The 17,503-nt window shown below is 36.2% G+C and overlaps 1 protein-coding gene across 1 annotated transcript in view; it reads left to right on the top strand.

Annotated features, from left to right (window-relative positions):
* The window catches only part of ATRNL1 (attractin like 1), a 531,929-nt gene that overhangs the window by 471,180 nt on the left and 43,246 nt on the right, over positions 1–17,503 (top strand). The window contains exon 28 of the mRNA XM_086466503.1: positions 6,194–6,308. Coding sequence (XP_086322629.1) covers positions 6,194–6,308 — 115 coding nt within the window. The remainder of the gene's footprint in view (positions 1–6,193; positions 6,309–17,503) is intronic.

The following is a 17,503-nucleotide window of genomic DNA, read 5'->3' as shown; positions in this document are numbered from 1 at the left end:
AGAAAATTGTTAGAACTTTTGGGTGAGTGGGAAGCTCATACTCAAAAATATGTTAATGAGTGTTAGTTAACATGTACCAAACATCTAGAATAGTAATGCAGTATAGCACTGGTAGTCTAAGGAAACAGCAGTACCAATTATGGTCTTTGTTTCTGTCTGAGGCATTGCCTTAGTTTCTGCACTCTGGAAGAAGTGCCAGGTTCTCCTTAGGGCAGCAGTGAGTGCTGTGAAAGTGGTGGGCTTCTGCTGCGAGGAGCAGACAGCGTTTCTTTGTTCTTCTGACGTTACTGTTGGTCTTTATTCTCTTGGCAAATGACCATGGAGAAAATCAGATGGGGGTAGGATGGAGGTTGGCTACAGGTGGGAGTCTCCTGTCTTCTCTTGGCAGGATAGCTGTGCTAGGGACATTTGAAGTTTCTCCAGCAAAATGGCCAAAAAAGCCCCCACCAAATAACATTAGTGGAATTCTGTGAATTTGAAAGGGTGATTTATCTTTTACTCCCTTGCACGGCTGAAGAGTCTACCTTTACTGCACTGAAAATGGTCAGAGCAATCACAGCATTTTACTCTGCATCTTTAATTATAGGTCAGAGTATTTAACCTCAAACAAGTGTTTAGTAAAAGCAGAACAGGGAAAACAGGATTAATCCTCTTTCCATGAAGAACAGAGATACCTCTGCTTTTCAACTTTAAAAAAGTAGCCATAACTGTACCAAACCTGATTTGGAAGCATGTTTTGAAAATAGCTGCCTAGATGGAGCTCTACATCCAGGGCAGCTGCAGGAATGCCAGGGCATCCTGAGTGGGTGTAAGAGAGACCAGGATGTGCCTGGGCAGGCAGAGGAGAGCTTCAGCCATTGAGAAAGTTTTAATATTGAAACTAAGTTTAACAGGTTTTTGAGGCTTTTGAGTTTGCATGTAGGTATCCAAACTTGACCAAAATTGAACTTAAGTTCTCAAGTGCTTTTCTGACTCTGGGAGTTGCTTATCACAGATCAGAAACTCAGAAAATAACTAAAGAATTCACAAAAATAACCTGAAGCTGAGAGAAAATGAAGATATGAATACTTGTAATATAATTTTATGTTTCCTTCTTTTCTATATCCCTTACCTCTTCAGAGGACACGGTCTTTTTTTCTACACCCCCCCCCCCCCCCCCCTCCTTTCACCCCTCTGAAGTCTTGCACATTGAACTCCAGAAGAGTGGCTATTTACATTCTGAGTCTGGTACTAATCCTGACACAACAACAGATTCGATTGTTTATGTGCCAAGCCATCAAGCTTAGTTTATTTGGAATTCACCAGATTAATTTTGTTTTAATAATATGATTAAAAACTTAGTTTGAATTGGCATAATTTATTACTGAAAGGAAAAGTATAAGTCAAGCTGGTTTTTTTTTAAAAGAGATGAAGTTTTATTTGGAATGAATTCTCATCAGTAGTACTAAGACTATTTTAGTTAGGAAACATTACAGTGATTAATGCATAGTTGTTTGCATTTTAATACTTGATTTATGTATCAGATCTGTATTTGTGCACACTGTCAAACTTTATTCTGTTCTTGTCAAAATACTTATTACTGCTGACAGGTGTAACATGCTTGCATTAATCCTTAATTCCTTGATTCAATTTTCTAATTGCTTTTTTGGCATGAGTTTGGAGCCATTTAGTCTTACGTGATCTATTTGTCTTATGGTATAATAATGCACTTTTAAAAATTAGATGCACCTAACTTAGAATGCTGAACAGAAAATATATAGAGATATGACTTAGTACTGAAAATCCAAAGTTTTATAGCACTTCTGTGACACTGCTTCTTGGAATACAGATAGAGCCAAAACACTTTATAGTCTTCATCTTCCTGTATTCACAGTATTAAATATTTTCTTTGATAGATATGAATTGATTCTGAAGTTTCAGTTTGTTTCCTCCAAAGAGATTCTGAACGCTTATAGCAGATTCATGAACACACCCTTAGTCATCGTTGTGTACTCCTGCTCTTCCCATCTCTTCATGCCGCTGCCTTCTGTTGCCCATCCTGGCCACCAAGAGTGACAGAATACACTTCCCAGCTTCTTGGTCTGGACTCTTAAAGCTGCTCATTTGTGTTATTCCTGAATACCCAGATAACACAATGCAAGATTTGCTGGGTTTTTCAATACTTAAATAAAAAAATAAACTTCTTTTGTTACTTTCCTGTTATAAATTAGATGTAAGTTACTTACAAATATTTTAATACAGATATTAATATGGCATACACTGACATGTTTTTATGTCAGTAATGGTAGTATTGTCATCTGTCCTTTGTACAGGGGAAAAAAAAAAAATCTAGCTAAAATTTATTACTTATAGAAAGAGATCAAGGGTGTGTAAAGCATCTTCCCAAAATTCAGTAATACCTCACAAACTTACCCAAGCAGCTGGTCTTCAATGAGGTCTTTGTTGGATTTTCAGAAAAAAGTCTGAAAAATGGGAAACCTGTTCTCTGATAAAAATCTAGGATCCCAGGAAGACAACTTTTGATACTTACTTTTTGTGAATAGGTGTATGACTACATTACTCTCTGCACTTATTTCTTCTTTCTACATCCTTTGACTACTCTTATTTTCTTGCTCTCAATAATAATGTATACTCTTTCAGCTTTTTATCCTTCATTATTTTCTTCCCCTTTCTTTTTCACCCTCCCAACTGACTGTCAGTGTGTAAGAAAGGGAATATAAGACTAAAACATTGTTAAACAAAGAAGTATTTGTTTATTCTGTCTTCCACTGATAAAGTTTTTACTCTGTGATTGTCATTTGTGCTTTTTGGCAAAAACAGAAGTCACTTTCTGTAGAAGGGGGGGACATGACCATAATTCTAGCAAGTAAATCATGATAGCTAAGTGCTTTGGGCAAACAAACACGTGCCTTATCTCTTCCAAAAAAAACATGGAAAATGCATGATAAATGGCACATTTCAGAGAACATGTTATGTCACTGTGATATGACTTTGATTCATGGTTATGTATTTATCTTTAAACAACTGACAAACCTTAGGGTATCTAAATTATTATCATTTGCTCTATGCTTCTGTCTTTTTTTGCTAGTGAATCTGAATGATGTAAGATAAGACACCTGCTTTTTCAGTCGTAATGTTCTGTAAAGAACAAATACAAAATTCTTACTGTCTTGAAGTCCTCTGAAAAATACTTTCCAGAAATAATTTCCTCCTGTTGTGTTTTGAAAAGTATTAGTATAAACTTAAACCAGAAAAGGATGGGGCCTGCTAATGAAAGGTTTTATAATATGCAGCAGTAGAAAATATCATAATTTTGATTTATAATAAAGTAATTATTCACCAAATTAAAAGGAATAATGGTAAATTTGTTCCTTTCAGTTGTGTTTCTGCATAAACTATATTCTGAATTACACTTTAAAATGAAGAATTCGTTTTGTCTGCCTTTTCAAATAGAAAGGAATCATGTTCTTTGATTTGCTGTTGTGACAAATCAGGAAAGATGATTTAAATGCGCTATCGCTTGCATTAGTAATACGAACTATTTTAAGTGTAAATGCTGCATAAGGATTCGGGTGCTGTTGTTCTAGTATATAGTGAAAGAGAGTCCATGATGCCCCATGCAAAGGTATTTGTTTGTAAAATCTATTTATCATATTAGTGAGTGCAGGGGAGTCACTGAGTAGCCATCTCCCCAAGTTATGGCACTCTGTCCATGGACATGACGAGCACCTTGTCTGCTCCACTCATGGCTCCTGCTGCAGGAAGTTTCCAAGAGCTGGAAAGTCTGTTTTGCACTGAAGTTGCAGGAGCAGGGCCAATGCAGGTTGAAGTAGGAAGCACGGGGTCGAAGTGAGATGATTTTAACTGGCATGGAGCAGTATCCCTGTCTGGGTAGTTGGGGAAAAGAGAGAGAGATAAAAGTGCTGGAATGAAGGGGCATGTATTTAGGTCCAAGAAGAGGTGTGGTATGAGTGTGTGACAGCTGGGAAGCCTTAGATTTTGGCAACTGAAAGTGCAACAGGTAGGAGTGAGTGAAAGCGTGGAAGAGTGGAAGTAGTAAGCACAGAGGTCTACACCAGGCTGCTGTCAGTGATGTGTTATATCATTCTATGCCTAGGCTTGTCTGATTAGATTTAAACAGCCAGGGCACAGACTAGCTGCTAATCTGAATGATCCCATCAAGAGCCTTTTCTATATTAAATGTTATATGATCAGGGGCATTACCATTATTTTTGTATGTCTTTTAGCATAAGTTGAAGGGCAATATAAACTCAAAGCAACCTTGATAAGAAAACCCCCACACCATTACTTTTCCAGTAATCCGTCTATATTACTTTTGTGCGTGTGCAGTCAATGCTGCTAATATGGGCAAGGTTCTTACTCTGTTTTCTCCCTTTTCTACAATGCTTTTAGTATGGAATCTTATCGTCCAGCAAAGCCTGTGTAAATGTTTTGCTGGTAATAGATCCATAGAAATCAGATATACACCAGCTTACACAAGTTCTCTGAAGAATCTGTTCTCTTCATCTGTTCCTTTGGCCTATATTGAGCCAATGCATTACAAAAGATTATTATTAAATTATACAAATCCAGTACGTTGATTAGAAAATATTTCTTATGTTGTTTTTTAAAAAGTTATTGTTTTTAGCTGAAGCTTTTGTGCTTTTACTTCTCTGTTTCATCATTTGGTAAGGTTTTAGTGAATATAAATTGTCATTCATTATGTCATGGCAATTTTAAATTAGATGACACTCCTCACCCAAGTTATTTTAATGCTGTCTCCTCAAATGAATCTACAGTAATGCCTTTCAAATATGACCATGAAGTAAGAAATAAGTATATTTATCTAATGTCCGATTTATTCCTGTATTCTCTGTTTCCTTATCTTCACTGAGCAGCAATAAATGTTGGTTACTTGGAGATAGAAAAATAGAAAATGATAATTGCTTTGTGCGATGGAAGTGCCTTTGTTTTCTTTGTATCTAGTACTTTGCAATGTGTTTAACTTGGCTAAACTATCATTTTTCTTAGTATACTCAAATCAGTTGACATTTATATATACATTGCATTTTGCCTGTAAATGGAAAGTTTTATGGCTTTGAATTTTGAATCGAAACATCAAACTTGTATTTTGCTTTGGAACATGACAGACATTCTAAAAATTTACAAACAAAAAAAAAGAAACAAATGCTTATGCTGATTTGACCTAATGTTTTTAGAAATATCTTTAGTGTTTCAGTAGATGTTTAAGCTCTCTACAGTGAAATGCCTATCTCTTAGTGAGCACAAAACATGGAAAAATGTAAATATGGAAACATTGTAAATTGTTATATTAGAAACTTACTATTTTATGGCTTTGTAGGCTGCTTTGATTTTTTTTTTTTTTCAGCTCCTAGTGTCCTGAGTCTTGCTAACTTGAGAACAATATGGCAGCAGCAATTTAGTCGAAAGCTAACTGCAAATTAAAAGATCTGTATAGCTAATGAGAGAGATGCTTGGTAACAGCACATACCTCCCGTCAGCAAAAACACCATTGTCATAGCTTTACATAAGACAAAGCAAGCTGATAATCACGCAGGCAACATTTTCAGAGAGTTTCTAAGTTTACTTCAGCATAGTAACACTGCACCTCTATGCAAAAAAAATCAGGAAGGTCCTGCCTGCTTTCCAGGATAGGCACAGAGAAGGCAGACTTACTGGTCTGGGAAACTCCAGAGGGATTTGCTATCTTTATATATCTATATATAATACAGATTTACTCTCATTTTATGGTTTTGGCACTAGGAGGGCCAAGTAATGGGTGCTGTTGAAGCACAATTCCTTCACATGGGTACATCTTATTAGAATAGGCGAAATTCCAGTACTGTCAGGTACTATTGTGTATACCATAAGGTTTTGCCTTTTTCTAAGCTTTAAGAAGTTTATATCACTACATTTAGTGAGCTATAAAATTAAGTATAATTTTGCTGTCTTTATGATAATTTAATTTTTTCTGTTTGGTTAGATTTGCAGTGTAGGCTGTTAAAGTCTGGTTTTAAATCAATTACATGGGTAGGACAGTCTGCTTAAATGCAAAGACCTATTTGGGAAAAGTATCTTTCTATTGTTATGGTGAACCTAAAAAAAAATTAAAGATGTACAAGTAAAAATGTAATGAGAATTTTGGACATTACATAGTATCTTCCTTTTTCAGGGTGCTCCTAAGCCGATTGCCATTGAGCCATGTTCAGGAAACAGAGCCGCAGTCCTCACAGTATTTTTATGTCTGCCCAGAGGACCATCAGGAGTCCCACCCCCTGGTCAGTCAGGTAAGGCTCGTGTTGGTGAGCGTCATGTCTGTCCTTATGCAATGCAGTCTACTTGGACAAATGCACCCACACAGATCCAAAATGGCACAGAATACGAATATGAGGGGCTAATCTGTTAAGTTGATGCTAAGTTTAGGACCAGTGTTCAATGAGGGATTTTTGTTTGGAATTTGATGTGGTATCCCAAATACCAAGCCCAATGATCAAAATAGGCTGGTGTACAATGGCATATCTTATTAGTGCTTCCTGACACAGTATGTATGCATGCCAATATTCTTCAACCTTGTCTTTAGGGCAAAAAAATTTCAGGTGCTGACTCTTCTAGAGTTTCAGCTCAAGTTGCTATAATACCAATGAGTATTCCCAGTTTAAGTTGATGTTTAGTGCCTAACTTCTAGTTAAGTTCCTTTGCACCGTGAATCCAAATGCTGTCCTGTCCAGGATTCAATTGAAATCTTAGCATTTCCAGAATGCCTATCGGATGAAACCTGGGATTGTGTGCGTGAACGTCTCTGCTTCATTAGGAAGGTGTTCACTTTGGAGATGATCCCAGCTCATTTTAAAGCAGCATTTGCATTATCTGGAAGCACTTCTCATAATAATTTACCTTATCTGATCTATGGTGCATCCTTGTTCAAAACCATTACAGCCATTTTTATAAAATACTTCTTAAACCAGAAGTACCTAAATACACTTTTTTAATCCTTTAAATAATTGCCTACAATTATATGATACAAAATTGTCGTGACAACAAAGCTGAGACAGTAATGTGGCACTGCACAAATGGCCAGTTTACTATTTCAGAAATCATTGGAGTTGTTGCCAACACCTTTGTAATGAATAGTAGGCTGCATGGTACGTGCCCAAAATGCTCCTATTAACCAGAAAATATGCTTTAAGGCTAGCTTTTATCATTAAGAGACAAAAAGATATCGTTTTAACCTTCAAAAATACTTTTTAATCTGTAAAATGGATTGAGTATTGATGGTGAGGGTGAACTCAGTTGACTCATGTTGGAAATAAGCTCAGCTGAGTGTTTTTTCTTCTTCTTTTGGCCCGATGGCTATCTCTTATTTAGTTCTTTAGTTCATGGGGGGGGGGGGGGGGATGTCTGTTGTTTACCCCCTCATCCTGAGTTCTGAGATGAGGACTTAGTTCTTAAAATGCTGTTTATGGCTTGGAGTATAATTTCTGGAAGTGCTACGAAAATAAAAGTGTTACTGATGCTTTGTCAAATACATTTCCTGGAAGAAGTATATAAATGTAAGTGCTCTGAAGAGAGCAATGAGGGAGGAAGGATGTTTAGCGTATTCCCTGTTCATGTTTCAAGGAAATGAAAAAGAAACAAAGGTGTTTATAGTCTTACAAGGAAAAATATTATGAAAGGAAATGAAAAGTAATTGTTGAAATTGGAGCTTGAAATTATTTTTTTTTCTGTTGTTTTCAAATTTACCTATGATGTGCGTCTTGGCAGTAAAAATGTGTTTATCTAGTTACTTCGTAATCATCTTCTATTTACTACATACAGTTTTTTTAGAAATGTTTGCTGTTCTTTGCTCTGTGTAAAATGTGGAGGGAGTAGGCTTTTTGACACTGGAGTTGAGTTCAACAACACAGCAGATGTGTCATTTTGAATGTTTCTGTCTGTGAAAGCATGCACTTCTTTTACATGTCGCCTCCTCCTGTTCTGCTCTGTCTATGCCTCCTGTAAGCTTTGCAGGCATATATTTCAAATGCTGTTCCTCCATTTGTTATTATGGTTTTTGTCAGCCATTTAGTATTTAAAAATATCTAAAATTTTTAGTGCCACAACTTTCACTTCATTCAGGGTCAAAAGCAGATAGAAATGCTTCAGGCGTGCGACCATGCTGACTCAACCATTAGATTATATTGCTATAATCGTTTTTTCTTGTGTGTAATGAATTTTGATACTCATGGACTGCTTTCACTGTATGCAACCATTCACAGTCTAGGCAGAAGCTATTATGCAAGTTCGTTGGCATACCTGTAGCTCTACTAATTCACTTCGTTCCTGTCCTGCAGCTCTACCTGCTGCTTCTTTCCTGGGAGCAGATGCTGTGAACTGTGCCAAGTTATTTGAAATGATGTGGAAGCTTTGTGGGCAGACATATGTTTGCTATGCAGTTGGTTTCCCTTATGACCTAAGCTAGGTTAAAACAATGATATTTAGGTGGTTGGAAGTAGTGAGTTCAGTAATTATGTCTTGCCAAGTAATTTTAGAATCCTCTATTACTTGCATATAACCATTTTCAAGCTCATTGGGATCATTCTAGGATAAAACTGACGGTGTGTCAAACATATTTGTTTAAATGATACATCATCGATACTGATTCTCAGTTCACATTGAGAGACCATGGGTTTCATTTCTTATATGCAGATGCCTGAAATATAGGAAGGAAATGCCTGTACTGTTCTGTGTTGCATTTTCTCTGAAATCAGGAAAGCTAATTCTTTCCACAAATAACTAGTCTACGCTCTACTGGAGTTTAGAGTTGTGTTTGTATGATTTTAAGGTCTGAATTTGATCAAATGTGAGTTTTACTTGTTTCCAAGATTTACATTAACAAATATTTTGCTGAAAAATATCTCTGAATATTAAAAAAAAAAACAACCAATGAACTAGTGTAAAGGTTACTCTTTCTGCAGCATGTGTTTTATACTTTATCAGCAGCTGAAAGAAAAGTTGAAACTACAGATGTTGGGCTTTGGCCAAAGGCTGTGCAAGGCAAAACATTCTCTAGGAGACACCACGTATCCCAGTGGAGATCTGGGTGCTCTCTACTTCCTGCAGAAAATACTCAGAACTTTACAGACTTGCAACAGCGTTGCCTAGTTCTAAGTGCTAACTCTATAAGTATACAAGTAACAGCAAGGTTGACATAATTAAACTGCTTAAAATTAATATGTGGTTTAAGAGAGCTCTTATACAGATTGGCCATGTAGATTCAGATAAAATATTGATAAAAAATAATTTATTGCAAAAAAACCAACCCACTATTCATTCTGACTCATGTTTTTAAAAGGCACTTTTTCAATGAAGGAACAATTTGTAGAATTAAACATCCTGAAAATCTGAAAAGTCATTAAATGTTACCATTGTAGTAGGTTAGGTGTAGCACAGTAGACCTGCCATTTTCTTTTAGGTGTAAGCTTTGAAGAAGATCCTAACAATTCAGTTATACTTCTCTAGAGTAACAGCTGTTTTAAATGACATTTTGCTTGGATTAAGGCAGAAATTGGAACCAAATTATAATGGAATGATCAATGAAAAATATTAAGGAAGTTTAGCAGTGATGAAAACAAACTTTCTCAATTTTGGATTTCCTGACAGAACATGTGGTTTCCTTCTTCTTCATTTGTCTCATTGGCTGCATTTTACCCGAGTAATCAGATCGAAATTCAAAGGTTAAAAACCCCCGCAGTTCTATGTACAATTCATGTGTATGTCAATATACATGCATTGATGTATGTGCATACCAGAAAAATCGCTTCTCCAAGCAGTTGTGGGCAGATTCTAACATACAATTAACATACATGTCTTATAGATTTTATGACACATTGGAAACTAGAGATCATTATTATTGCTGTAGTGTCTGACCCCGTGCTTTAGATAGCTTAAACTCTTAATATCAAAGGAGATCTAAAAATGAGAGCAGCTGCACTCAAATCTCTAGAAAGAGTTGAATTATACATCTCAAAACAAGATAGACAAAAAAAAAAAAAAAAAGAGAACAAGAGGATAATATATAAATTACTTAATGCAGAAAAAGGTGCCAATGAATTACCAGTAGTGGAAAGACCAAGAATATCTCCTTCAAGGTCCTCATACAGCTCTGGTGATATACTGGGCAATACAGAAAGAATAGCTTGGTAGTGTGATAAATTCCGTTAAAAGAACTGTGATCGTGTCATTATTAAACCAACCATTAGGCCAGCAAATGCTTTAAACAGTGATGTGATTTGTGAATTATTTACAGGTTATGTTACTTTCATCAGCAAAATTTCCAAATTTTGCAGTGAAAGTTGTGGAATGTTTATCCTGGAAGACTGCATGCAATTTTGTGTTCCTATAAATATAATTGAAGATAGCAAAATTTCACGTTCAGCAGGGCTCTCCAGCAGTGCTATCTGAAAGTTACTCTCCGATATCCTTGAATCAAGACAGAATATCACGTAATTCTGGCCACACTAACTGTGGTGTTCAATCCCACTTAATCAGCAAGCTACAGTAGGATCACAGAATCAATAAAATTACCATGCCATCTGCCTTCCCTGTACTCACCATCATAATGAATAACAACTCATTAAGTGTTCTACAAGGCAATTAGGTCTGGATAAGGGGTTTTCGGTAACAACAATTTCGTTCTATTTCTAATTTTCTCTGCTTAAAAACCGAAAAAAGGTAATAGATATTATAAGAGGCACATTAATATAAATACAAAATATCAAATAGTTTTATACAGTATTATATTTAATGGTATTACTCAGTTGTTCTCAGCCTTGGATTTTCATATGTAGAATTGGTTCGTGTGTGTGCCTGTCTCAATATACAGTGAAATAGTTGCAGACAAGCACCAGGGTCAAGTAAGTCCCATGAATTTCTGCAAACATGTTCTTTGCTCAGTCCCTTCATACTTGCAAAATAACCCAATATAAAGTCAGTAGGACCACAAGGATGAGTAAAGATTTTCTTGGAGAAAAATGTTAAAGATTTTGATGAAAATATACTGCAATTAAGATGTGCAGAAGATGGCTGAATCTCTTATGGTCTTTTTTTGTGTTGGAGGGTATTTACAGAATACTAAAGGGGTGAAATACAGGATGAATTAATGGAAAAGTTAATATAAATTGAACTGTACAGTGTGACGTATGGAGTACATATTGTTAAGGGCCCTTGTGTGCTTGTTGAGCGTTGTAGCATTTCTCATGTACTCAAAGGGAAAAGACAAGGCAAACACAAGGAAACGCCTGAACCTGATATATCTGTGTGCCTGTTGAAAAGCTCCTGCCTCACAGAGGCTGAAGAGTCAAGGGTGAACTTCAGAGGCTCATTTGCTAAGGACCACTTTAACCCCTTGTCTTCTCAGACACATGTATTCTGGTACACTATTTTACCTCTTTGAAGACCCTTCCTTGTACAATGGGGGGGGTGAGGGAGTGGGGGTGGGCGGGGAAAGGCTTGAGGCTTGCTTCTGTTTAGAGCAGAAGGCTCTGGACATTAATCTTGTTTGTCCTTTGTGTAGTCTCTGTTCAGACTGGAAAAATGATGACTTACGCTTTATATATAGTATAACATCAGGTAGCTAGTAGCAAGGAGTGCTGGCAAGGTATCTGTTGTGGAATAATGCTTACATTAAGTATATGTTTCATGCAATATAAAATGGTGGCATTAACTATTTATAGTCTTGTGTGCAGCATTTTGAAGGCATATATGGAATAATACCTACTGACAAAAAAAGAATTCTTCAACTAAGCGAAAGAAAATCACAGCAAGAGAAGAGATACTGAAGTTATATAAAAAGACTTTATTTTTCTCTTCCTTCATTTAGAAGTGAGACTTCTAATTCATATATATAGCAGGCTTTAGTGAAGAAAGACCGTGAGCACTGAATGCTGGGAGAAGAAAAGCAGGGGGAGAGGTAGAAATGAGAAGATATTTGTAACTAGTAGGTTATTTAGACTCTTAAACATGTTAAAAAGAAACCTAAAAGTGATACTGCAAAAGAAAAAAGGAAATTTGTGAAAGGATGTAAGTCTAGATAAAACAGAACATAGTTATGTATTTTGGTTTTTTCACAGCCAGTTTATTAGTCTCATCAAAGTAGTATCTGGGGATCCTACATGTCTATTTAAGTGAACATATTCCTCAGCATCATCCTGTTCTTTGTTCTCTAGATGGAGTGTCATCTCTCCTTTTTTGTAATTTTGGAGACAGACTATTGTCTTATTTTATTCATTTGCTGGTTTATTGACATAAGTTTTTATTGATGCATCAAAGAAGTAGATTTTATATTTATAACCTAACAATACTATTTAGGTAGAATAAAGTGATATGTAAACCAGGAAAGCATTTTAAAAACACAGAGCAAAACCAACTTCACAATTCCCCTAGAAGGGACATTTCCCCCCCCCCCCCCCAAATAACAAGATTTCTCTTATGAAATATTGAATAAAAAAATAAAATCTCATTTCTATTCATCTTCTCTGAAGTGTCAACATGCAACTGGAAATAAGTCAAACTGTATTACAGCAAAACAGTGTGGATGTCTAGAACTTGTGTTACATACAGGGGTGAGTCAGGCATTTTGTCTAGGCCAAAACCAAAGTAGGGTTTACAGTGCCATAAAATTCACCATTCCTAGAAACAAAATGTCCCCTGAAAATATTATACATCGGCACTATACAAATGATGCTTCCATGGTCGAAATCACAGTGACAATTCACATGGCTCAGCTTGCAAAGGTGTGTGGCCGTATTCATTTGACCAGAAGTTCTGCAGATAAACTGGATTATTTTAAAAGACTGTGAGGAACAGAATTTTTTGAAAGTTTACCTTTACTGTTTAGACTGTGTGAAGACTGAGTTTAATTCAGCTCTCTAATCAAAGGTGTGACTAGGGCATTTTGTATAGAAATGTAATTTTGGTAATTGCATTGAGGGATACTGCATGGTAGTTACCAATATGCGGCCAGCTAAATGCTCAAAAAATAGGAAAAGTTAAAATTGTGTGAGAAAATCGAAATGGTCTTTGTAAGAGGTTAATGACTAACTAAAACTAAACTCCTAATTAATATATTAAGCAGTAACTTCACTATATTGACACTGAGAAACTGGTTTGTCAAGTGCCGTGTGAAATCTGGAGTTCTTTCAGTTAACTGGAGCTGCTCTTTAAGACTTGGTGGAAACTGAAATCTTCTGTTCTGAAGATCATTTTACTTAAGGATTTACTTTCTTTTAAATAGTAAGGCCTATTTTTGGAGTGACTATTTTCTGCTTTATTCTGTTCTTCTGCACTGCATCAAGTGAGGGAGCAGACTGTGTTTATAGTATTGACACTGCAAAAAAGAACACAGTGGTAAGTGGCAGATGGTGCTGATGATTGCCATAAATATTTTTTAAGTAATAGCAAAAACAAAGTAGATAATAAGATCAAGTAGCCATACCACCCCTCCTCCAGCCCAACCCCAAAGAATTATTTTTACAACCTGCAGGGTAAAGTCTACCTGAAAAGCAGCGAGGTTCTTAGCATAGTAAGCTTTGTAAGTGATGAAGAATGAGGTGAGTATTGATTTTGTCTGGTCTTTTAAAGAATTTCAGGTGGTTCTGTTATGAATTAGTTTTTACATCATTCTAGCCATAGAACCTTGATTTCTGTATCTTCTGAAGAATGTATTTGAAAAGGACATAATACTTTAATATGAAGAACCTGTGGTATAACATTAGCAATGCGTCCTCCACAAATCTTGACAAAAGTAACTTATTGAGGTTTTTACTGTCCAATCATACTGTAGAGCTATCAGCTGGAAAAAAAAAAAAAAAAAAAGGCAAGAAAAGAAAAAAAAAAAAAGAGAACAGAGGAGGTGGAGATGGTTGTTTTACAACTTTATTGCTGGATTTCCTGCCCTAGAGGAACTCAATAAAATGAGACATATTAATAAAAACTGTTAAATACCATGAACATTTCTTTGACAACTAGTTATTCATTGTTCAAACCAAAATTGTCACTGTTCCCCCAGAGTATTAGAAATAGTCTTTTATCTTTTGGGGGCTTTTACAGCTTTAATTGCCTAAAGGGAACGGAAAGAACATCTGATGAGCCTGTAAAGGTTCTGAACACTGTGAAATGTAAGTACAGTCATGTACATCTCCACTGTTTGTGCAGGTTGGCTGAGCCATTTTTAGGTTGCATCCAGATGGTAATTTGATTTCCTCTCCCCACTCATCATGGAGAATAGAGGGGTAATGATGGATGTTCATGATCCTAAGCTTCTGGCTATGAACAGACACTACAACCCAAACACTAAAATCAGAGGATCTAACCTGGAAAGAAACATTATCCTTCAACTATACCTGCAGGCTGACCATCAGCTGAAGTACTTGGGGGTTATCCTATTTTCAACATGACATCTATCACGCAAGTTTTAAAACAGCAATCGTATCTCTTTTCCACCTTCATTTTGCCAGGCTAAGGCAAATGAGGTCTGCTTTAAACATGTTCTTCAGTCTTCTAAACACCTTTGTAACACTGTCCCAGTTTCAGCTCCACTTCAGCTTTTTTTTTTACCTTGCATTGCCAGGTTGTATTCAGAGTGCCATGTGAAGTCCCATCTGGCATTGCCCAATGGCACTAACATTTCCTTGCTGTATATCATTTAACTTTCCCTTTTTTTAAACAATTTTCCCCCCTTCCAACTCAGTCTTTCTGTGGCCAGCTTCTTACATCCCTGCCCTTCTTCTCTTCCTCAAACAGTGAGCTTTTAGTTTATGTTTCTGCTTGTTTCCAAAATACATGGCTTTGAATTTTGCACTGTTGAATCTGGGTACATTTATATTCCTCAAGTTCTTGAGGTCATGAGTCTCTGGATTATATTCTACTCCTTCTCTGTATGGATACATACCAATGACTGAATTTCAGCACCCTACTCCTACTTTTATACCAAGCTTTTAATGAAAATATTAAAAAAGATTGATCAAAAGATTGATTCTTGTTGACATGATAGACCTTCAGCAGCCACCATCTTCCTCTACAGAGGAAGTTTTCTCTCCTTCGTGCAATTGTCCATTCTCCTTGACTCCTGTACTAATCACTCATCTTTTTTTGTCTGTTGATAATTTCCCACAGTATACGATTTCAGAAATCTAGAAAATCTTTTGCATATTCTTACCCAGAAAATTAGTTAGCTGCTTGTGGAAAACTATCAGATTGGTCTGGCACAATCTTTGATGAAAAGTTGGTGCATTTTGACCCATTTTCCATTTACCTGCCTTTAATTATTCTTTCTTGCCAGGCATTATACAGCTGAGTCTGATTAATAGATTGGAAAAGAACTAAACATTTTTTTTCATTAATCTAGATAATTTTTAGTATGAAATAAACAGCACTTACTGTTTTCAATTTGTATGCCACTGCATTTGACATGACAGATTATTAAATTACACTCTTACTAGCCTTTGTTTTCTTCTATTCTTACAGAACTAGTGTTCTGATTACCCTAATGTCAATGCATAAAACTTCCATCATTTCTGTTTCCATACTCTCATTCTATTATTTGTGTTGATGGTACCTTCTTTGATAAACATTTTCTCCCTCCTTGAAAACCATCAAATAATTCACCTCTGGGACAATACCTAGAAAATACTTGAACTCCACCTCATTCTTTCTACATAATGACTCTTATTTCATCTCTTATTTTTATATCCAGTGAAAATCTTTAGATGCTTGTTTTAATAAGCCTTTGCAAGGTCTAACTCAGTTTGACTTTTGGCAATTCTTATTTCACTCTTGCATTTCTTTACCTCTAAAACACAGCCTCCTTTGTTGCTTGAAGCTTTTTATACACTTTCATAGGTTTTCTAAATTTAAAAGATGTGCATAGCCTCCTCACTTTAGAAGTTCATTGGCTTCCGTACAGCATAGTTATAGTGTGTTTGTTGGAAGTCAGGGAAGAGTCAAGAAGTTTTCTTGGTGAATGTATTGCAGGTCAGCAGTAACCTATGCTTTCCTATTGGTGTAGAAAGGGTCAGATTTCTAGCAGGGATTTGTCCCTAGAAGGGTCTGGGTGGCACTTACGGTATCCAGGACCCTGTGCTCCCTACCTTATCAAATGGCAGGGACAGCCTTAGGATTCCCACAAAGGTCTCCATGTGGAGGGATGGGGAACTGCTGTCCCTTTATATTTTGGCACTTTCTACTCACAGCTCTGATTTCCTCACCGTAACCACTTCCTCTAAACAAAGTGGTAGTTTACGGAGCTTGGTCTTATTTCACAGCCTAAAAAAAGAAAATCCTGAACTTGTATTACTTGGATGTGATTTTTTTTTTTTTCTTTCTGCCTATTCTGTTATGAGGAAGGCACAAGATTAATAGGGTTTGGAAAGTCAGATTAAAATTGATAGGATGTACAAAGAAAAGTAGTTCATGAATTGGAAGAAGAAAATGTTCTGTAGTTAGGTCTTCAAATTCGATTGTATCCCAGGCAGACCATTAGGTACTCTGCAAGACTAAGTGTTCCCTAGTTGAAAGAAATTGTAGTGTACTTTTCTTCTTTTGACATGACCTCTACAGATGTCAACAAAGGAAAGAAAAAGAAAAGAAAACAAAAACAACCCAAAAAAGTGTTAAAGGCAGCTAACAAACATGTGAAGTTCTCACTTGTGATTTTTGCTGAGAGAGGTTATGTAATACTGATGTCATTTTTAAAGAAATCCCATGGCAAAAAAAAAATAAAATCTTTCAGTAGTATGGTTTATTTTACACAAATAGAACATTAGTGATCAAACAATGCTATTAAGCGGACTTTTGTTCTACTTTCTCGGTCCCGCTGTAAAGACTCAGTGTTTCTTACATAGAAAATAGGCAGTAATAGGGCCTGTCTTGTCTGCATTCAGCCATGTGAATGTACAGCTTTACCTAATAGAGCATCTTATTCAGCCATGTTCCTCCTGGAAGCCAAGCAGATAATTTCAATTTTGTACGGTTAAACTTTGAGGATTCAACAGATGTCTAGTTAGAGTTGCAAAATTGGGTGAAGTGAATGAATCTCTGTGCAGGTGACACACTGGATGATATGTGTCCTTCCTATTTGAAATTGGTGGTCTGGTTTTATATTCAGTTAACACATACTAGGTGGAGCAGATGGCTTACAGTTAAATTAGAACCGTAAACCTTTCAAAGATAAAGTTATATATGATTTAAATATTTCAGCAAAGGGGTCCCATCACCTATTCTCCTTCCTCTAACTTTGAAATCCTAGAAAAGATGCATGTTTTTTTTATCAACAGAAGTTAAATCTGTTCAAATCTACTAAATAGAAAGAGTTACATTGAGATCTATCTTGATCCTTTGTCATACCATCATGGAAAGTTTCAGTCATCATTGAGACAATGCCATTTTCCATAATCTACGTTCCCACATTTATTTTATCACACTTTTGGGGTAAGATTCTTCCGCTATC

This window comes from Leptosomus discolor, chromosome 6 (genome assembly GCF_034619465.1).
Source record: "Leptosomus discolor isolate bLepDis1 chromosome 6, bLepDis1.hap2, whole genome shotgun sequence".
Classification (NCBI taxonomy): Eukaryota; Metazoa; Chordata; class Aves; order Leptosomiformes; family Leptosomidae; genus Leptosomus; species Leptosomus discolor.
This window is presented reverse-complemented; position numbering and strand designations above follow the sequence as displayed.